Genomic DNA, 23608 nt, shown 5'->3' with positions numbered 1-23608 from the left:
CCTGCCAGGAGGTTCTCATCTTCTTGCAATCTCCATTCTTTCCTTGCCTCATTCTTTGTCTTCAGCTAATCTCCCACATGCCCCCCTAGTTTTTTCCGTTTCCCACTTTGGTCTGGTGTGTACCCCACCCTCCAATCTGGGTTAGGAGGTGGCTGATCAGTTCAGCATCTGCCTCCTCTCCTATCAGCTCATAAGAAATCAATTTGAGAACTGCTGATGCGGGGGTGGGGGTGGGTTGGGCCTGAATAAGTAGGGATACATCCTGCTTGCTTCCAACCTTTTTCTATTTTCTTGGAAGTGAGAGAAGGAAGGGTTGGGTGAAACAATTCACCAACTGAAGACACAATGAGGAATTTCAGTGAATGCAAGAAAAATAGTATAAATATATGTAGGGAAGGCAGAAGCTGCTCTCCAGTTAGTATTAGCATGATGTTTAAGGAGTGTGGGGGGCCTCATGCTGGCCCTGTGCACCCAGATGAGCTCCAGTCAAAGGGAATAAGCAGCAGAAATTAAGCCACTACCCAGTGCTTGTGGATCCATTCTCAACTGTGATTTTAGGGCTAGGGGTTTACTCCTGACATCAGACTCCATCTAGTCTCGTTTGCCTTGCAGGCCACTGTGTCTTGCCATCATAAAGATATGGTATTGTGATACTGAATTGCCAATGCTGCTCCTAATCTTCCTTTTAAGATTATGGGATTGCATATACCAGAACAACTAGTAATATTCAATCTCCAATAGTGGATGATGCAGAGGAAGGTATAAAATCTAAAGGGGAAACTAGTGAATAATCCAGCTCAACTACTTGCCCATTTTCTTACAGGGAAAAAAACCCCACTGTACTAATTTGTGAATGCATAGTAGATTTTTTGCAAAATAGCATCAAACTTGAGAAAACAGACAAAACTAAATTAAACTTTCCTGGAGAAAACAAATCCAATAAATAAAAAAATGGGTCAGAACAAGTTTTATCTTCACCATAAACACTGCATAAAGTGAAAGTCAGACATTCTCTTTGGCTCTTTTTTGGGCTTTGCAGATGTGCCTGCACCCTTTGCATCTGGAATCTCTTGGCTTTGCTGAGTTATGATACTGGCACTTTCAAACCCATGGCTTTGCTTTGTTTGACCTGGTGTATTCATAAATATTTGCATTGTTAAGTTCATTATTTTGCAAAGTACCTTAGGATGCGTGACATGAGAGGTTATACATAAAAGAACATAACAGTTTGATTTGATTAAAGTTTTCCCAGAAAAAACCTCAAATATCACTAACATCAGTCCATTTGCTTTTAATATTTATTGGGTGTTCACAATGGATATATTTTGTTTCCTAAAATAGCCAAAGTGTAAAATATTTCACCTTGTATTTCAGACCCATCCCCAGGTCAATTTCTTTTATTACATAAATAGCAACATTTGTGTTACTGAAGTGTCTATTTTTCTAAAAATTCATTAATGATATCAAATAAACATGCAGCATTTCAGAGAGTTTTTCTCCTCTGCATATGTTCACCCTTTGGCAAAACAGCTATAATGCCTACAAATCTTTAAACTATGCACATTCAACACTATTTTAAATAATTAAAATGTCTGTATCATATGTGTACATTAGGCCAAAAGAAATCTGATGAGGTTCAACAAGGACAAGTGCAGAGTCCTGCACTTAGGACGGAAGAATCCCATGCACCGCTACAGACTAGGGACCGAATGGCTAGGCAGCAGTTCTGCAGAAAAGGACCTAGGGGTTACAGTGGATGAGAAGCTGGATATGAGTCAACAGTGTGCCCTTGTTGCCAAGAAGGCTAACAACATTTTGGGCTGTATAAGTAGGGGCATTGCCAGCAGATCGAGGGGTGTGATCGTTCCCCTCTATTTGACATTGGTGAGGCCTCACCTGGAGTACTGTGTCCAGTTTTGGGCCCCACACTACAAGAAGGATGTGAAAAAATTGGAAAGAGTCCAGCGGAGGGCAACAAAAATGATTAGGGGGCTGGAGCATGACTTATGAGGAGAGGCTGAGGGAACTGGGATTGTTTAGTCTGCAGAAGAGAAGAATGGGGAGGATTTGATAGCTGCTTTCAACTACCTGAAAAGGGGTTCCAACGAGGATGGATCTAGACTGTTCTCATTGGTATCAGAAGGCAGAACAAGGAGCAATGTTCTCAAGTTGCAATGGGGGAGGTTTAGGTTGGATGTTAGGAAAAACGTTTTCACTAGGAGGGTGGTGAAGCACTGGAATGGGTTAGCTAGGGAGGTGGTGGAATCTCTTTCCTTGGAGGTTTTTAAGGTCAGGCTTGACAGAGCACTGGCTGGGATGATTTAGTTGGGGATTGGTCCTCCTTTGAGCAGAGGGTTGGACTAGATGACCTCCAGAGGTCCCTTCCAACCCTGATATTCTATGATTAGTGAGATGCAGACAATTCATAATTACAGTGGTTAACATGCATATATCCACCACAAACTCATAAGTCCCTGTAGGGAGATCATCATTTTCCGTGGACGCCAAAGTTAAAATTAACATAAGGATTAAATAATTTGATATAGTAAAAAACAGGACTTCCCCAGGATGAAAGCTTTGTATGGGTATAACTATAGGTCCAGGTTGCATTATTTTAGAACTACAGGTTCAGCCTCAATAGCCTGGGCTTGTCCTCATCTGTGGTCCTTGGGTTGTTGACTTACTGCTGGAAATGGACTCAGTCTAATACTGTTTGCCTCCCTGGATGCTCTATTTCACACTGCTGATGACATGGCATGGAAATGTGACAAACACTGCTCCTAGGCTGGATTTCATGAGGTGTGGAATAAGTTTCAGGACAGAGTCCCAAATTTCTCTTCTGGATGAACAGTTTTTTATCCGAACAAACAAGGACACAGCCTGACCTTGCTGGCATTACATGCGCAGAACTCCCATTAAAGGCCAATGATGGTTCCAGGCATGAGGGCTTGCAGGATCAGTCCCCTTAGTAATAAACCACTCCATAGTCTAGGAGGAGGAAAAAAATTAGAGGGTAGGAGAGACAGAAAGTGTGTAGAGAATGAAAAAGGGAGCAAGAAAGCAAGTGTCTCTCTCAGTCAGAGTTCTTTGACCCAGGTAGTTTCAATTAGGATCAACAAATTAACTGCATATACATTTATCAGTTCAGCACCAATCTAGATTATTTTAGCATGTTCATCACCATGGCATCTGAGCACCTAATCTCTCTTCATAATTCTTACACATGCTTCCTTGACCCCTAGCTCAGCACCTGGTCCTAATCAATATATAATATTAGGGCTGCTCAGAAATTTTCTGAGAGAAGATTGTTCCCTTGGAAAATGCCAATGTGTCAGAATCTAAATATTCCACAGGAATGTGCCAATTCCAACAAAATTCCAATGGAAACCTGCCTGGTTTTCTGCCAGCTTGCCCACTTGCCTCCAAAGCAGCCTGCCTCGTGGGCTGACAGAGAGCCTGGAAGTCCTGGATCCTAAGTTAGTGGCTCCTCAGAAGCCCAGGCAACAGGAATTCCAAAATTTTGTTTTGATAAAGTCAACATAATAATTCCTTTCAATCTTTTCTAAAGCTTGTCTGAGGCTTCCTGAGCTGCCCAAAGCCCTGACCACTCACCAGACAGGGAGCCTGGGAGCTTGAAAGGCCTGGCTCCTGTCCTGACTCGGAAACTGGGCATGTTGACCTAGAGCGGGGGACTTTGGAAGCCCTGGTTGCCTGGGCTTCTGAGGAGCCACTAACTTCCAGGCTCTCTGTCAGCCCACGAGGCAGGCTGCTTTGGAGGTAGAAAAGAAGGGGACCAAGGACAGAGCCCTGTGGAACCCCCACAGAATGCTGGAGGGGATGAGGAAGATCCTCCAAAGGACATGCTGCAGGAGCGACCGGAGACCAGATTTAATGGTTGACAGTATTGAAGGTCTGAGATCTCTGAAATCGCCAAAGGATTCACGTTTTTATCATGTTGTTGCTAAAAGAGCATGGAGGGTACAAATTCCATCATTGTTCCATGGCCCAGCACAGTTAACCACTACTACTTATGATAGCTCAGTCATAGTCCAAAGCCAAATCTGTGTGGATCTTTTACAAAGAATGGGGAGCCTGAGGGTTAGTTGTCTGAAGATAGCAGAGAGACATTTCCAGAAATACGGATTTACATCATTTCAGTTGTTTTTATTTCATGTACAACATGGGTGGGTTTATTTAAATTAATTTAACAGCTCAAAGTATTATATGCTTTGAAAGGCGTCTTGTCAGAAATAATATCAACAGTAAAGAAAACTGACACCCACAAAATTACTTGCAAACTGTGCCAGACACAAATAAAACCAACGTTTATTAAAATACCTTCAGCAAACAGACATCTGTAAGCCACACATTTTAGTCCTTTGCGGACTCAAAAAATAGATTCTATCTTTTTAAATACATTCACTGGGAGCTAGATTATTAACTGTATCAGGATTAGTAAAACATACTATCTCAACAGAATTCTTTGAATAGAGAAATCTATACTATCTAAACAATATATTTTACATACAAAAATACACTTGATATGGTGAAGAGTAATAGTGAGGAGGAAAATATAGTCTTTTATTATTTACAAACAATGGTTGTTTAACACTTCCTTAAAAAATAAATACTTCATTTTGTTGCAACTTTTTTTTTCCTCTTTTTTTTCCTTTTTACAAATTCAACTCATGCGTATATTTTGGTATTTTGACAAAATGAAAAGTTCCGATATACGAGAGAGATACATATTGTCACATTGTAAAGGAAAAGAGTACCTGGATCCCATTAGCTTATTTTTCTTGAATATTTATAATGTATTTTAGCGTTTGAGTCTTAAAAGAAAAAAATACTCCACAATGTGAATGTTCCAGGATTTTTGCTGCAAATGTTATGGGACTAAGGATGGAAACAGCAAACACATCTAATGCTGCCATATGTGATAGCATCTAGGCAAAGCGGTTGTTTTATTAAACAAATCTGATATTGACATAGGTAAAGAAAATAACCGCTGTGTCTGTGGAACTTATTAGATGCACTCAGCTGTAGCTCACGAAAGCTCATGCTCAAATAAATTGGTTAGTCTCTAAGGTGCCACAAGTACTCCTTTTCTTTTTGCGAATACAGACTAACACGGCTGCTACTCTGAAACCTCCCCTAATACTAATGATACTGCTATAGTATGTGGGGAGAAAACCTGGATTTGTGCTGGAAATGGCCCACCTTGATTAGCATACACATTGTAAGGAGAGTGATCACTTTAGATAAGCTATTACCAGCAGGAGAGTGGGGTGGGGGGAGAGAAAACCTTTTGTAGTGATAAACACCCATTTTTTCATGATCTGTGTGTATAAAAACATCTTCTGTATTTTCCACAGTATGCATCCGATGAAGTGAGCTGTAGCTCACGAAAGCTTATGGTCTAATAAATTGGTTAGTCTCTAAGGTGCCACAAGTCCTCCTGTTCTTTTTGAGAATACAGACTAACACGGCTGCTCCTCTGAAACCTGCTATAGTATGTGCCATTCTGCTACATTCTAAAAGGAAAATCAACACAACTGCACCACAAAATATCTGCCTAAGAGTGAATTCCTAACAGTGAATTCCTAACAGCCCAAGAGGTCTGTATTTAGATTTTTTTTGAGCATGTAGCAGGGGATATGGAGCGGGAGATGGGAAGGGAAACAACAGCAATCATGCTCAGCAGGTGCAAATTTTAAGTGAAGTCTCTTTGAACTAGTACTGGTTTGAAAGATTTTTGCAAGCTGCTTTTCAAAAGAAGTAAATAAAATGTTAAGAATCACACCATATGCCTGCTAAATCCTGATGTCTATCTATCAACCTCCACGTCTCCCAAAATTAATCCTTCTCTATTTTTGCTTCTTATAACATACGACTATGGCTAGCTATAGGGTTTATAGTTTGGAAAGAAATATCTGAGAATAGTTCTATACCAAACACATCCCCCAAACAAAAACACACCTTAAAAATTTCAGAAGTGTCCTAAGTGATTTAGGTCATTTCTATACTATGGGGACACTGCTAGCTATGGTGCTGTAGCTATGCAGGCATAATCCTGTAGCGTAGACACAATCTATAGCAACAGAAGGGATTTCTCCATTTCTTGTTGGAACACCATCTCTTCGAACAACATTAGCTAGGTTGACAGAAGCCCTCTTCCATTGACCTAGCTGCATCTACACTAGGGGTTAGGTCAGCATAGCCATGGCACTCAGGGGATATGAAGTATCCTGGCGTTAAACAGATATACAAACGGTAGCCCCCAAATACTTGGCAAACACTTTCAATCAAGCTAAATTTACTCTTCTGGCATGTTTGCTATTTGCATTTGAAAGAGGCATCCCACTGGTACCAGGGTGGATGGATAGTCACAGATACAAGTTTCCTGGAGGCTCATCTGTCACCTACAAAAAAACAAATTACTTATCATTTAGCATGTCTCTGTAAAACATCCACTACTCACGCCATCTCTGAGCATGAGCTCAGAGTCTCCTCTTTCCTTTGCATTTACTCACAGATCAATGTAATTGAAAACCAGTGCATTAAGGCAAGAATGTACTTCATTTGGCATCACTTCTCTGAACCTACAATCCTACAGCCTTTTAAATCCCCCGCCTCCAGCCTCCCCCACTTCTCACCCTGTTTGGGGATGATACTGTCTGATTTGGGCACCAGAAATGCAATGGCTGCCCCTGGTTGTGTGTCCCCTTAAGTGTGTACCCAATCTGCTGCTTATGAGCAAAATGTTTGGGTCTGATAATTAGGTCTCTTTAGAGGACAGTCTGGTAGCCACCAAGCTATAGTTTGCATATCTGTTTAAAACCAGAAAATCTCATAATTAAAAAAAAAAACAAAACTAGCAGTACTGTAGTAGACAGTCTCTTCTGGACTTTCTGCAGTGATGATGCACAGGAAAAGCACTGAGCTTTATATTGTTTTGACAGCAATGATATTATTCCAGCTTTTTGTTTTTCAAGCATGCCACAGTCTCTCTCCACCTGAAGCCTGGATAGATATGGAAAATATATATGAAACGTAAGTCAGAACCCTCAAATACTACTCCCACGAGTGGATTGGCACCGAGATATCCTCCCCCACAACTCCTTCCCGTGGATTTTCCTGAAGGAGGCAATGATCTGGGCCCACAGGATTACTTACACTAGTAAAGCTACTCACATGCATAAGTGCTTACAGGATCAGGCCCTCTAAAATGGCTTCATTCTACCATATATTAGATTTTTGATGATACATTTGAGGTGATAGAGGCACAAAAAGAATCTAATCAGAAATATCTCAGAATCCACTTTATTGGAGGTTTTTAAGAACAGGTTAGACAAACACCTCTCAGGGATGGTCTAGGTATACTTAATCCTGCCTCTGTATGGTGGGATGGACATTAGATGACCTCTTGCGGTCCCTTCCAGCCCTATATTGCCATGAAATTTTGAATTCTTATTGCAAAAATAGGGTTTAATTTTTTGACCAGCTCGATTAATTTTGTCTTATTGTTTTGACCTGCTATCAAATTAGATCCTTTAAAGGATTAAATAAGTTTACAATTCAAGTTTTATTATACAATGAAAAAATTTGATGGAGGCATTTGTAAAGCTGAAGTTAAAACTGTGCATCTATATTGTAGGTAAATAAAAATCTAGTGCATCTTCTATCTATTGAGACATTTAAAATATACAAATGCCATTATAGTTAATGTTTTGGACTAATTTATTGCATTATGTTGTTCTATGAAACACTATCACTATTATTAATGATTTTTAAAATTAAAGTTATGTCTACACTACAAGCTATGGGGTGTGATTTGCAGCTCACACAGATATCCTCGTGCTAGCTCTCATCTGAGCTAGCAGGCTGAAAATAGTAGTGTGACCACAGTAACACGGGCAGCAGTGGCACCGGCTAGCTGTCTTGGGTACAAGACCCCCTTGGGTACATATTTGAGGCAACTAGCCTGGGCTGTGGCTGTCGCTGCCCATGCTACCGTAGTTACACTACTATTTTTAGTCTACTACCTCGGATGACAAATTATGTCTATGCGAGTGGGGAATCACAATCCTAGCTCATAGTGTGGAAATAGCTTAAAAAACAGAGTGTTCAGGACAAATATTCATTTAGTTTGAACACTAATCTTTCACTATAGATGTGCTGAAGAGGGAAAAACAATTGATTTACTGAGTTTTATGTAAGAGACTAAAATTACTGATTAAGAATATCATTAATGGTTTCAAAGATTTTAGGGTCAGAAGGGACCAATAGATCATCTAGTTTAACCTCCTGTATAACACAGGCCGTAGAATTTCATCCATTTACTCCTGTATTGAGCCCAAAAACTAGTGTTTGATTAAAGCACATCTTCCAGAAAAGCATCCAGTGTTTATCTGAAGTCATCAAGAGATGGAGAAATCATCACTTCCCTTGGTAGGTTGTTCCAGTGAATAACCACTCTCATTGTTAGTAACTTGAGGCTTGTTTCTAATTTGAATTTAACTTCCAGCCATTGGTTCTTGTTCTGTCTTTCTTTGCTAAAGAGCCCTTGAATTTCTGGTATTTTTCTCTTTCTAAAACTACTTATGCACTGTAATCAAGTCACCTCATTCTTTTCATTTGCTTTCTAATTATAGGCAAACAAACAGACTTTTCTCCAAAACAAAGATAACTAAGAGAAGCCAGAAGACTACCAACCCAAAGCCCATTAATAGGCACTTACAAATTCCTCAGAAAGTAAAGTGAGGTCCACAACAAAACTGGACTATACTCATCCAGAGCCAAGAATTTAAAAAACATATTCTTTGTTAGATTCCGAATTAAGTGGCATGATTTTCTACAATGTTCAGCTTTGATGGGTGCCTAAGTACAGATGTAAAGATGGGATTTTCAAAAGCACCTAAGTGACGTACTTTGGGCACTGTTGAAAATCCCCTAACTTTAGGCACCCATTTTTGAAAATATTGGCCTAAGTGATGAAGCAAAATGCAGGTCTAATCAAAATGGAATGGCATTACTTACTGAGCAAACAGACAACTGCAATCTTCCACTGTGCTTGGCATTCATCAGATATGGAAAACATTTAGAGCAGAAAAAGAAGTTGCCATGAGTTTATTGGAAAACCAGGACAAGAAGTGCTATGTGAATCACATGGGCAACAGAACGGTGCCCCTCATGTTTCAATTGGAAACCAACCAGGCCAATTAGATGGACAGTAGCTATTCACAACCTGCTTAGAGGCAATTTTTAAATGCTTGACTATGAGAAGACAAACATCAATTATGGAGAAAGATTGAAGTAAATAAGCGAACTGTCAGTGTTACCATTCTTGATAAAAGCAGTTGTCCCTCTAATCACATATTCTTCCTCCAGCAGTGGCCAATATTAATGTTTTAATAGAAGAAAAACAAAAAAATACCCAAACCAATCAATTGACTTGGCTAGCTGAAATGTTATGGCATAAGGAAAAAAACCCATTTCTTTCAAACTTTACAGATAGCACCAAAAATCATGAGATTTGATTACTTTGGTACCACTATCCTAGCCTGCACAGCTACAAATTACATTAGATAAAGAAAATCTCCTGATTTTTGAAAACAAGAGAGCTCCAGAATTGATAATCTGCTGCTACAGTAAGCACTGGTTTTGATGGAATTCCACTGAGGTACTACTGAATTTAGGTTAATAGATTTCAAGGCCAGAAGAGACCATTGTGATCACAGTCTGACCTCCTGTATAACACAGGTCATAGAACGTCCCCAGAATAATAACTACAGCAAATCTTTTAGAAAAACAGCTGATATTGATTTAAAAATGGTCAGTGATGAAGAATCCACCACAACCCTTGATAAATTGCTCCAATAATTACCCCCCACTGTTAAAAATTTACATCTTATTGCCAAGTCTGAATTTGTCTAGCTTCAACTTACAGCCATTGAATCATGTTAAAGCTTTCTCTGCTGGACTGCCAAGCCCATTATTAAACATTAATTCCTTAAGTAGATACTTCTAGACTGTAACCAAGGCACCCCTTAACCTTCTCTTTGTTGAGCTAACAGACTGAGCTCTTTGAGTCTCTCACTATAAGGTATATTATCCAATCCTTTAATCATTCTCATGGCTCTTCTCTGAACCCTCTCCAATTTATCAACATCCTTCTTGGATGACAGCAGCTCCAGGGAAATCTATAGATGTCCATTCTATAAAAGCATCTTTTATTTGGAGGCTAATGGCTTCACATTCAGCTTGGAGCTGATATTGTACTGAGATACTCTTTGGCTGCTGTGACACGCGGTGTGGAGGGGGAGTTGATAACCACGCTAAAGGTATGTCTATCTTTAGTATTTTGGAGGAAAGCTCCCACTTGCACTGCATCAGGTACAGCTTCAAGAGAGGTGGCAATGGTCAGAGCATTTGTGTGGAGAAGGCTCAGGCATTTTCACCACCGTGCCATCCAACCCTCTTCAGAGAAGGTCTAGATGACATTGTTATAAAAAAATGCCCAAGCTACTGAAATGTTAGCTGGATTCACCAAAAAATGCTAGTGTAGATAAGGCTGAAGAGGTTACCTGGTCCTCTCATCCAGTGGGTGGTAGGACTGAAAAGGCTGAGACATCCTCAATAGTTTAGAAAGATTAGACTCCTAAGCTAAACTTCGTTTCTCCCAGGACTACTTGAAAGGTTTAAGAGAGAGCACTGAAAAAAATTCTCAGAGTGTCTGAAGATTCCAAGAGGATGTCTCCAGGGTGATCTAAGCCCCTGTAACTGCTGATAAGACTTACAAAATAGGTTTAATGTTTATTAATATTTTGGTTCATAAGTTATGTTGAAGTTTTTTCCTGTCTATACAAAGTATTTTTCCTTCTGTTACAATGCTTATATATTTCAGCACTTGTCTTTATTAAGTTTGGGTTGGGGAATATTTAGCTTTCAGTGTTTCATGTTGTTTAAAATCATGCGGAACAATAATAAAGTGAAAGGGAAATTTCCATTTATAACAATGGTTGCATGTGTAAATCCCATGCACTTGGATGAAAGAATAGACTCCAAATGTCTGATTTACAGTACAATCTTTACACTTGGGGTTCTCTGTGGTACAAACCAGAAAGAAAACAAGCCTGTGTTTTATAAAATTCCCAAGGGGAATTTTCCTGAAATAACATTCTATGAACACTCCATGCTTGACAAGGTGTCCATTTCAAATATGATGTGTAAACAACTGCACTTCTTTATTTTACACGTTTTTACTCATCACCTGGTAGATGACTCAAGTGTACAGTGGTTAGTTATCTCTCCTTCTGCTATCTGAGTATTTCACTGATTCCAGTTTGTTTAAATTTCCATATTCACTGGATCACAGGCTCATTCTATTAGTATTTTTCTCCACACAAACCTCTTCCAATTTCACACTAAATATATTCTTAGATCATTAAACTTATAAATGTGGATTTTCACAATAAGGCACACAATATAAAAGACAGACTTCCATAGGTCACTCATGGACAGATCAATAAGAAAAGTCATAAATACTATATAATGTATATTGTTAAAATATTTCTAATATGCAAAATAGCCTGTTTCATTTTGAAAGCAATAAGAGGTAACAGCAATATAGGTATTCCCCTCACTCTCAAAATCTAATGGATGAAACAGTGTTTCACAGTTACAGTGGCATTATAATTTATTCAGAACCTTACCTAGCAAGCTAATGTGCAGTAGGTCTCATATGTTTATCCTTGGTAATGTTGAAAAATAGGGCCCTTTTAGACTGGTCTTCTTTACAAACCTCCAAGGGCCAGGCAATAGCAAGGGGGTGAAAAGAAACTGTTGACTTTCTTTCCTTTCTACGTCTTCCTTTCCTCCTCCTTTCTATCTTTTCTATTCCTCCCCAGATCAGAAAGCTCAGGTTAAAAATCTGTCCTCAAAATACATCTGAAGTGCCTTCAACTTCCCTGACATAGCACTTTATGCTGTGTCATTGTGTTATTAGACAGAAACTTCAGGGGTATTCACATCCCAGATTTTGATTCAGGCTGATCTCTGTTAAATCTAGAGTACCTAAATAGTGCATAATTATATAATTTACATATACATGTAAGAGGGCTTGAAAGGATTCAATTTTTAATCAGTAAATGTGAGTAACTGTTGATTTCACCGTACACACATCAACCCTCAAAAATATTTTCATCAATAATAATAGAAATTTACAGACAGGCAAAGTAGGAAAAAATGCTGCTTGAGAACTTATTAAAGAGTTTAAGGATATTTACTTCGTATACTTCAACATCTGATGTTGACAATTTGTGTTTTAATGGTTATAAAGCTTTAACTGTTTGAAATACGTTTACTCTCATTTAAATAATTGTCTGATTCCTCTGCACCCCCCCCCCAATTTCCTGCAATGATAAAAATTTAAATAATACTTAAAATTAACAGCAATATTATTCTTCAAAATAATAAAAACTGAATTCTGCCAAGCCTCAATATAATATCTATTAATCACCAATGCCACTTTTCTGCTAGAATAACTTCATAATACTGGCACCAGTATTAAAGGTCTCTGGCCACTTGTGGATATTGGCCAGCGGTCTACCAGCATGCAGTTTAGCTGGTCATGTCCATTCACTTAGACTAAGGCTTACAAAAGTCATTAAATCCTGAGCAGGGGAATGGATCAAATGAACTAGATGTTCTTTTCCATTTAATCTAGTAGTAATCCCGCTAGTAATAAAAGGGTGGAAGTTTGAAACATAATCGCCCTCTTCAGGGGAAAAAAAATAATTACAATTAGAACTGGGTGGAAAACTGAACTGGTTTTCCCATTGTGAGAAATTCTGAGATTTTGAAAAAAAAAAAATCTCCCCAAATTGGGACAAAATGTCAAAAATCTCAAAAAATTTCATGAACCAAGAATTAGAAAAAAATTCAGATGGCACCAATTGAAAGGTTTCATTTATATAAGTTTAAAACATTTAGTTTCAATTTTGACTTAATGTTTTTAAAGTATAAATTAACCACTATTTCTAAACAAAAAGTCATTTTGAACCCCAAATTTAAACATTTCATTTAAAAAATGTTGAAATGGGAAATTTTGACAATTACAAAACTTTTTTTTCACACCAGGAGATATGTCGAAAGCAATCTTTTCCCAAGAAGATTTTCTGTTTTGATTAATTTGTATTTTTTGATGAAAAATGTTTTGTCAGAAAATTCCCATCTAGCTCTAATTACAATATTCCAGAATTTTTTGACAGGCACAGAACAATATTCAGTACAGTAGTTTGCTTAGAGACTCATCAAAATCGTCTTGCCTACTGCTGTTCTCTAATCTTTGGCTTGTATGAGCACTATTGCTTATGTTGTATATCGCTTATATTGTATATCATTAATGCTGATTGCCAAAGTAGATGCATTTCACTTATGTTTGTGCTTGGTTTGATGGAAGACAGAAAATTTTGATCTTTGGAATTTGCTTTCCTTCCATTGGAAAAACAGTACCACCATATTGCTAGCGCTCGAATGTTCTTGCAAATTTCCATGCTAACTGGGGGAACACCTCCTCCCCATGAATCTATTTACCTCCATTCATCCATATTCAATTTGTTTTCATTGGTAGCATATTTACACATATTAAGTCTATCAACAGCAGCTACAAATTCCAAAATATATAAGGCTATCTTACCTCCCTTAACTCTATTTGTTCAGAACTCTCCAAATGAGAAACATAAATAGGGGTGATACAACTATTGTTTTCTTTAATAAATATACAACCACCTTATCAATCTTGCTTCATACCTATTCTTATTGCATCTCATTTGCTATGTAGATAACCCAATATATTTCTTTCATGTATATTCTTTTCAACTACCATGCCAAGGGATTAATATTTTCCTTACTGTATGTCCTATACTTTTTGCTTTATCATTTTTTCATTTGTATTGGTCATATATTGTAATGACCCTAGCAGTCAGAAGGTTTTTATGATTTAGTAATTGTGGAAAGTTTTCTTTATAAGATCCCTACCCAGCTGCGTGTTTAGTTGCAGTCTATTGCTGGTCTAAAACAAAAGTTCTATTTATTTCTAATATTCACTATTTTTATTCTACCTTGAAACTTTGTCTGCTGCAAGGATCTCTCTTTCTAAGAACCTGATCCTGTGATGTAATGAGTGCCTGAAAATACCAGTGGAGCTCAGGGCACTCAGCAGTTCATGGGTTCAGGCCCTAAACGATACTTCACAAAGAGTGGTTATATTATGACAAGATGATAGCAAGATTCTCTTACTTCCTCCTCAAATGCTAACGTAGTAGAGTACATATTTGTCTTATACATACAGATATAAATATATGGGGAGACAAGAGAAGGCTGTGTAATATGTTTTATAGTGAGGTGCTTATTTTTAAAGAATATGAGCTTCAATAGAATTTAAAGCCAGAAATTTAGCAGTAAATATATGACTTTATGGAGATGTGTTATGCACTACAGTTAGATGAATGATGACAAATAATTATCTTATGGCATTGATAATTTGAAATAAAAATGCTTCTGTCCTTTGTCTTTTTGAATCAGGCAACATGAAGAACATGTAAGAAACATCAAGTCAAAACCATAAAAATAATTTGCCAGTTATATCATCTACATATTATAAGACAACAGAATCTGAAGCTATTTCTCTCTCCACATGTGCAAAATATTATTCCTATTTCAATGCATATGGCATAGACTGAGTTTTCTATAAAAATAATTGTAATAAAATACAGAATACATTAATTATAATAAACTTGCATTAGTTTTAACAAAATGAATTTAATACTTATTTAGACTATCAAACATGATTTAGAATCAATGTTGCCCTCAGTTAATAGTGAGGTCTAAACTCTTATGATAGAATAGCTTCTCATGAGTTGAACAGTACCTCTGTGGTAATCTACATGAAGCTAAAGTAAGCAATATAGAGGTTGTTAACTATTACTTAATTCAACATCCAAAATCCTGATTTTATCTTTTCCGCATTAGTGCACTATGCATAGAGTACTTCAAATAACCATTTAGAAAAGAATTGCATTTTAAGCCAGGTAAGGAAGAGTTATATAAAACCCTTCATAAATTCCCCTGTAAACAGCTTCTTAGTGCTTCCTCTACTGAATGAGCAAACTCTTTATAAGGGATTGGAAAGTCTTTAGTGGATTGTCTCAGAAAGAGATGAGAAAAGCAGAACTCCGTAACATTAACATAAGGTGCTCCCTGGGGAACGGGCATAGTAAAGCATCATGCAAGGTATTAAGTCACACTGTCATTATTTTCATGGATCTTCTTTCAGTTAGTGGTCACACTGGCTTCCTTCTGACGTAGTTTTTCTTTCTGTTGTTCAGGAAAAAAGAGCTTTATTATCATTCTTGTCTTTAATTTTCCATCTGTTCTCAAATTGCAACAAGCATGTGGTCTAGAACACTGAACTGAGGAGTAGCAAACCAGTCATAGTAGACTGGAGCCTTTTTTTCCTCCAGAAAATTAACTCCTGGAGTGCCGTACCATAAATCTCTAAACTATGCTGTAGTTTGTCATTTCTTTCAACACACGATGCTCAACTATCAGACCCCATACTTGCTTGTCTATGAATTTAACTAGTTCTATATGTCTTTAAGGAGTCAGTCACTTTAAATACAAACAAGACATTTTGCAAAGATCAGTGCTGCTGCAGAAAGTTGGAAACATTTCAAAATAGTGCATACCAAATGTATGATTTTAATAGCTTCTTCCATTCTGCTTTCAAAGCTGACCCTCATAGAAGCCCATTGTGGGCAGTAGGAAAAAAAAGCTTAATTTGCTCAGCTGTATGGGCATTGCTACATTGATTGACAGGAGGGTTTTTTGAGAGTTGGAAGTAAGGAAGCATCTCCTGAGAAATGAAGTGAAATTTCTTGAAGCAGAACAAGTTAAAAGCAATTGTTGCTGCTGTTGCTCTGATCTTGAAAAGGTAGAAGTACACAGTTAACAGGTCAACTAAAATGTTTGAATGTTCTCTCTTTAAAAAAACAAAACAAAAATCTCAGTGCAGTTTATGACAATATTCCACTTACTTCCATGTGTCCAAAATTATTAGAGTGGAAACGTACCAAAAATGCTAATCAGATTTTGGAGAAGAGAATTATTATATATTGCCCGCCCCCTGCCATGCCCCCCATGCCCCAGCCCGAAGCCCCCTCCCACACCTTTAACTCCTCATTTCTGGCCCCACCCAGAGCCCCCACCCTAGCCAGAGCCCTCAACCCCAACCCCAATTTTGTGAGCGTTCATGGCCCGCCATACAATTTCTATATCCAGATGTGGTCCTTAGGCCAAAAAGTTTGCCCACCCCTGATCTAGACCATCCCTGACAGCTGTTTGTCTAACCTGCTCTTAAAATCTCCAACCTCCCTAGGCAATTTATTCCAGTGCTTAATCACCCTGACAGTTAGGAAGTTTTTCCTAATGTCCAACTTAAAGTGCCCTTGCTGCAATTTAAAGCCATTGTTTATTGTCTTATCCTCAAAGGTTAAGGAGAATAATTTTTCTCCTTCCTCCTTATAACAACCTTTAATGTACTTGAAAACTGTTATCATGTCCCCCCTCAGTTTTCTCTTCACCAGACTAAACAAACCCAAATTTTTCAATCTTCCCTCATCGGTTATGTTTTCTAGACCTTTAATCATTTTTGTTGCTCTTCTCTGGACTTTCTCCAATTTGTCCACATCCTTCATGAAGTGTGGTGCCCAGAACTGGACACAATTAAAGCCTAATCAGCACGGAGTAGAGTGGAAGAATTCCTTCTCATGTCTTGCTTATAACACTCCTGCTAATACATTCCAGAATGATGTTTGATTTTTTTGCAACTGTGTTATACTGTTGACTCATATTTAGCTTGCGATCCACTATGACCGCCAGATCCCTTTCCGCAGTACTCCTTCCTAGGCAGTCATTTCCCATTTTGTATGTGTGCAACTGATTGTTCCTTCCCAAGTGGAGTACTTTGCATTTGTCCTTATTGAATTTCATCCTATTTACTACATCCCATATTCTTGATCAGTTTTAGACCTATGTAACAACACAGTTTAAAAACTATTCTTAAGCATGGTTATTGTGGCCAAACATGATTCTTAGCCGTGGTTTCGCTGGCCAGTATGCTTTAGGCCTATGCATATTAAGATAATTTTGCTCAAGCCTAAGTGCCTCACAAAAAACAGATAACGCTCAGTTCCTGCCCAAAGACAACACAGTGTAAATTTGACAAGGTACAACAAAAAATAAGGCTCATAAACAAAGAAGTGGCCAGAAAGGACAAGGGTAAATGATATGATGTTGGGCTGTTAATTTTTAAAAAATTCCCCCCTCACTTAACAAGGGGAGATGTCAGAAGAGAGTCTTTAGGAGAGGTCTGAATCAAGACAAGAAGGGGGCTTTTTGAATAGGTCTGGATAGAGCATTCTAAAGGGTGGCAGGGAAAAAGGCACAGAGACTTGTGAGAAAGAGACAAGAATAGTGGCTTCTTCCATACTTTGCTGTTCAAACCATGTTACAGCCAGAGTTGGCCACAAGAGGCTTTAAATAAGGTTTAAACCCCATTTCTAAACTCAGTTGTTACACCACCGTAGGCGAGACCTTAAAGATTTTCCCCCTGGACCAATTATCAGTTTGCCGCTTTCCCACTGATTAAACATGCATGCTACTAGCGACACATCGACGAGAAATGCAAAGCAGTTTCCCAGTGGGTTATGGCTGAAGAATATATCATACCAGACTAGCCATGGGATTGATTTTCTTTGTTTCAACCTTTTTCTCTTCAGTTAACTTGCTTACGAATTGCTGAGCCTCTTTCAGTCTGAAACAAAATACACCACAAAATATACTATTAGACACAAGAAAACAAAACTGTTTTACATCTGACTGGTATACTTACACATGCATCAACCACCATCTCTGGTTTCTTTAAGAGCATTGCTCAGTGAATGATGGGACTAAAAGAACACAAGGCAAAGACGAACAGCAACATCTAGTCTAAATAATGAGCCAGTGTTATTAACTAAAATTTGTTCAGTTGCACCTACTAAAATATTATAGCAGCAGATGTAAATGAATTCTCAACCAGAGAGGAAAATAAAAAATGGAAGGACTTAGGCCCTGATCCTGCTATGCAATGCACACGGGCAAGCCCCCACACTCACGTGGAGCCCCACCAAAATCAGTGGCGCATTGTGTGGGTGGGGGGATTCATCCATGTGGTTCTCTTAGAAGGAGCCAGGTTTTACAGAACTCCTCCCCACACCACAGAGCAATTATAGCACACAGGCAAGAGGATACCCCTATTCTAAAAGCAAAACACACACTAGCTGGCTGATCATTTGTGTACATTTTGGTACCTCTTAAGTGGATTTTAAATTAATCTGTCTTCTCATAACTATTATTTTCAGAGCTGTCACAGAAAATATTAAACTTACTTTTTGCTGTGATAAACATGAAACCTCTGTAGGAAAAAACTGAAATTAAAATGGCCTGCTAGGTTTTTCCTTACTGAACATACACAGGGAAAAGTCTTAAATGCTATCAAGTGATCAATCTCACTGAAGTAGAGAAGGGAGTGCACAAGGCAAGTGAGGAGAGGGTCTTGGCTAGAGCCTGCTGGTCTGATATCAGACAAAGGTTGCAAGCCAGTCTGCTGAGAGCAGCAGAGGGAGAAGGGAAAAGAACACACAGGGACTTTAGGAGAAAGAGATCACGAAGGATTTTTTTCCCCCTCAAGCACGATTTGTCTGATACTGGCCATTAAAACATGTGCTTATGAAATCTGAAATTTAATGTTATCCTGTGAAATCAGACAGTTTTCTCTACACAAAACTGCACTTTTTTCTATTAACCTCTCCTACACCCCATCCCAGAGATTGTACCCTTCCAACTTTCCATATCACTAACGCTCGGAGGGTGTAGACACTTGGTTTATACTTTAGTCCGGAAAGTCCAAGAGGAAAGGAAATTGCAAGTACATTTTGATTACAAAAAGACAACCCAATTTCTACTACCATACACCGAAACAGTTTTTTCTTATAAACTTTAGAGTTCTTGGCACTGTCATACTGACCAATTTTACCTTCTCCTTTTACTTAATTTTTCCTGTTTCTATGCCCAGCCAATAAAGTATTTAAAATACCAAAACCAGTTCAAACTGGCTTTGACACACTAAATTTTGGAAGAATTTTCCATGTAAAGCAAGAAGTAATGTGGATTAGTTCTGCAATTACTGACATGGACTTCCTTCCCTCTTGTACCACTGTGTAGCGCATTCCTCCAGCAGCAGTTGGGATTCCTAACATTTTTATTAAAATATATTAATAAATATGTTGCAGTGTTTATCAGTGTCTAATTCATTTTTAAAACATAACATTCCTTGTTTGAACTATGTATTTTGGAAGCTTCTGTTGGACAATTGTTAGCATTTGGAACTTCTTTTTTTCCTTGCGAATGCCTAAGAGCATGAGGGAACAGTGAAGTTACTTTTAAGAAGCCTTACTTCCAACACCACTTACATTCTATGTTGATAGATGCTATAGAAACACCTTAAGTTAGACTGATATGAGGTTTGGTTTACACAATATCAAGTTTGTTTACAGTTTTAGTGATACCTTTTGTTCTTATAAACTATAATACTTATTTTATTAGCGTGTCCGGATGTCTACAAGTTATTGAACTTTTAACATGCTCCCTAGGTCACCTCTTCACAACTCTCAGATCGCAAATGAGGTTTGCTTTTTAATGACAAGATGACTGCTAGTCATTGGAGAGTACACACCTCATAACTGCATAGGTTATAATGGCAAAGAAGTGCCCCTCATTTTTTAAAGGCAGTTACTATGTTTAGATACAGTAGGACCAAACTGGGATGTTCAGGATTCTACGAACGCCCTCATTTTGGACCACCTATTTAGGTAAGTCCTAAATTTCTCTCCCTCCCTGCACTTATGGTTGTTGTACTGGCACTATGGGCTTTTTCCAAACAACTACAAAATAAACTGAGCGAACATCTTAACCACAGAGAATCTTGGAGATGATAAACTCAAGATAAAAAATCATGAATAAGTAAGGTCATCTTAAATGATGTATTTATGGTGCTGAGACTACAGTAGAACCTCAGAGTTATGAACACCAGGGTTACTAACTGACAGGTCAACCACACACCTCATCTGGAACAGAAAGTACACAATCAGACAGCAGCAAGGAGACACACACACACACAAAGCAAATACAGTGCAGAACTGTGCTAAATGTAAACTACTAAAAAAATGAACATTAAAAAAAAGGCGTGACAATGGAAGGAAACTGTTTCTGTGCTTGTTTCAATTAAATTAAGGTGGTTAAAAGCAGCATTTTTCTTCTGCATAGTAAAGTTTCAAAGCTGTATTCTGTCCACGTTCAGTTGAAAACTTTTGAAAGAACAACTATAAGGTTTTGTTCTGAGTTATGAACATTTCAGAGTTACAAACAGCCTCTATTCCCGCAGGTTTTTGTAAAGGAGGTTCTACTATACCTGCTAATGCTTACCTGTCTGATATTAGTGCAGAACTGAAAAGCTTGTCTAGTTGAAACAGAATAATATGTTGCTTACCATATCACTTTTATGAAACAAAGGGCTTGTCCACATGGTGCTGTAATATGCACTATGGGGCCATGATTTCTAAAGCACACTAATGTGTTGTGCATTCATTGGTCTGTGTAGATCCTGCTGGTGTGCACTATAGGTTCGTGAATGTGTGACAGGTAAGGATTAGCATGGAGTCTCAGCACCACAAGAAAAAATTTAAGACAGACTTAACTATTCATTATTTTTTAAATTGAGTTGCCCTAGTTATAAGAAAGTGGTTAGTTCAGTAATTAGGTCAGTAAAATAACCACACTGTGAAGAGGCTTTATAAATAATAGCAGCCCCCACCTACTCTTGGAAATGATACTGCTACTAGTGTGTTGAAATACTAGCCTAGAATTGGCTAAAATAAAATGAAGTGAAAATTAACAATGCAAAAGAGAGTTAGCTGAAGGCAGCTATTGTCTAATCCCTCGTCCCACTTGTATATTCCACTTTTTAAAAAATAAAATAAATCTGAAAATGGGAAAACACCTTTGCCTATTTAAAGTTCTGGTAGCTTTCCAGAAAAAATTACCAATATTTACAATACACTTTGGAGCTGTATGAACCTCTAAAGTAGCATGTGTGTACCACGGGAACCACCCTTTTTTTTTTTTTTTTTTAATAGAATACCCAAATAAACACACACATAATACATGGCTATAAGCACAAGTCAGACTGATTACTAGGCAAGCTTAATTAGCCAGTTATGCTTACAGCTGCATGGATGTTATAAATAAAATATGCAGCACTACCCTTTCTCGGCTTATTGTGTCCATTTTCTGCCCTCTTCACTTGGTGTAAACAGAAATGTTGTTGCCACTTGTATAATGAATGTAATGATCATGAAATAGTATCTGAAATTCTTTCCAGCTAAAATGCTACAAATAAGTAGTAAGTGAAGTACATGGCTTGTGTGATTTGGCTCAGAGATTAGTATGATACACAAAAAGTAAAACTAGAGATAAAGTTCATTTGCATAGACAGGAATAAACTCTTAATTATTGTCTGTCATTGTCTTAAGTGGAGATACTATGTAAATAACCGATTTGCAGGGATATCATACCACATACTATTATTTTAATCACCTTAAAATAAACTATTTAATGTGTCATAAAGCAAGTCCTTTAAGAAGTTAAATGCAGTTTATGAGAATTTATATAGACTTAAATTGCTGTACTCCTTGCTATAAAAGTATAAACTTCCTTGCTTATTTTAACTGTTTGTCAATTACTTCTTCTCAATTTACAATAAAACAAAAGTCAGGCAACAGAACGTCAAACTGGAAGTTAAACAAATAAATCCCACTAAATATCCCTTTTTACTTGTCGGACAGTAACTGCAGTGATATTAAGTACTAATGAAGATGGTCAGTTTAATATTGTACACTTTACAGAGATGAGGTGAAAGGAAAAGGTATTCCTGAGAGTAGGGGAGCAGTCTATAACCCTTTTGTTCAATAGGATGGCCAGAAAAACAGCTGAAGAGGACTTCTAGAAAACATTACTAATGTGGTTTGACAAGACTAATAATATAAGGGTCTCAGCCTGCTTGAGAGTCACTGGAGAATGAACAGGTTGTGCGGCTTACCAAATAAATAAATAAAATGAATAGGTGCCCACTTTGTCTTGTTATTTGAGCTCACTTGTTCGTCGTGTTAAATGAGTCATCAACCTGGAGATGGGGGCGGGGCAGGATCTGACAGCCAAAGAACTCCCTAAGCAGTAGGAAAATCATGAATGAACTAAAATAACCAGGTAGATGTGATAATGGGGTGTGATGGGGCAACTGCCCCTCACTGGCTGCCAAAGGGTTAATAGCAGCACTTAGAGTGGCGGCGCAGAACCCAGCCAATCAGAGGAAGGCTTAGAAGCAGCCAATCAGGGCCAGGCTGGGCTGTATAAGAAAGGCTGCAGGGCAGAGATGAGCTGCATCTCTCCCTGCAGCTTGAGGGGGAAGGACTGGCTGCCTGTAGAGAGATGTACCTGGGACAGAGCAGTGCTGGGTCGGGTCAGGGGAGCAAGTGGAGCTCCAGTCTGGCTGGCTCCCAGACTGTGGCCTTGATACAGGGGCCGAGTAGGTGCTGGGGCTATGGGGAAGTGACCCAAGAACAGCAGGTAGTGGCAGAGGAGAAGGAGAGGCAGTGAGCAGCTGCCAGCTATAGGGTCCCTGGGTTGGGGCCAAGAGGCAGGCCTAGGCCCCCACCTTTGCTCCACTGGCTGCCGAAGGAAGTGGGCAGGCAAAGGACTGCTGTTTTCCCCTGAGCGAGGGGCACTAGGGGCTGCAATTTGCCACTGTGGCGAGAGGCCAGGCGAATGACTGCTGGTTCCCCGCAGAAGGCAGGAGACAATGGAGTTGGGGCACAGCCAGAGGGCCGTGCCCTGAAGAGGATGCCGTGGTCCAGGAGCGACGCGGGTGCCCACAGACAGCAGAGATGGTGGAGAAGCCGTGACGGAGAGTGAGACACCATAAGAGGTGCCCTGCTGATGGACACAGCGGCACCTCTCTGTTAACACCGTGTGAGGCGATGTGGGGGTATTGATCTGCCAATCCATCCCAAGCAGGAAGTCCCCAACAAAAAAAGAGAGAGAGGTTTGGCTACCTTGCAAGGGCAGCACTGTACATTTTTGTTAAATTGGATGCGGCATTTCTTGTTTAGTATTTCTGATTTGCGGGTGGGTTCTTGCTGTTATGACATGTCAATAAAAGTGATAATTTACCTTTCATAAACAGTCTGGGGACTGTGTGTCTCAAGGGATATGTCTACACTGCAATGCAAGCCAGAGGTTTGAACACAGGCTCAAGCCTAACCTCCCCCTCCTTCATCTACAAATTGTGCTAACCCAGGGCTCGGCCACAAGGTCCCAGGACGCACAGAGGTGGAAGGTCTGACCCTGAGTCAAACTGGACCCAGAGTTCAAGCCCTGTTGATTTGCAGTG

General features: G+C 38.8%; 1 protein-coding gene across 2 annotated transcripts in view; it reads right to left on the bottom strand.

The window, feature by feature from the left end:
• Positions 1–4248: 4248 nt before the first annotated feature.
• FMN1 (formin 1) overlaps positions 4249–23608 on the bottom strand; it is a 391310-nt gene continuing 371950 nt past the window's right edge. The window contains exons 20-21 of one of the 2 annotated variants that reach the window (XM_074955742.1): positions 17791–17875; positions 4249–6422 (exon numbers count right to left, since the gene is read on the bottom strand). In XM_074955742.1, coding sequence (XP_074811843.1) covers positions 6387–6422; positions 17791–17875 — 121 coding nt within the window. In that variant the 3' untranslated portion in view covers positions 4249–6386. Of the gene's footprint in view, positions 6423–13241; positions 15379–17790; positions 17876–23608 lie in introns of those variants that run through there. The other variant, XM_074955743.1, reaches the window with a different exon arrangement.

Source organism: Natator depressus, chromosome 6 (assembly GCF_965152275.1).
Source record: "Natator depressus isolate rNatDep1 chromosome 6, rNatDep2.hap1, whole genome shotgun sequence".
In the NCBI taxonomy this organism is placed as follows: domain Eukaryota; kingdom Metazoa; phylum Chordata; order Testudines; family Cheloniidae; genus Natator; species Natator depressus.
The sequence above is the reverse complement of the archived record's forward strand: the minus strand, read 5'-3'. Positions and strand labels throughout refer to the sequence as shown.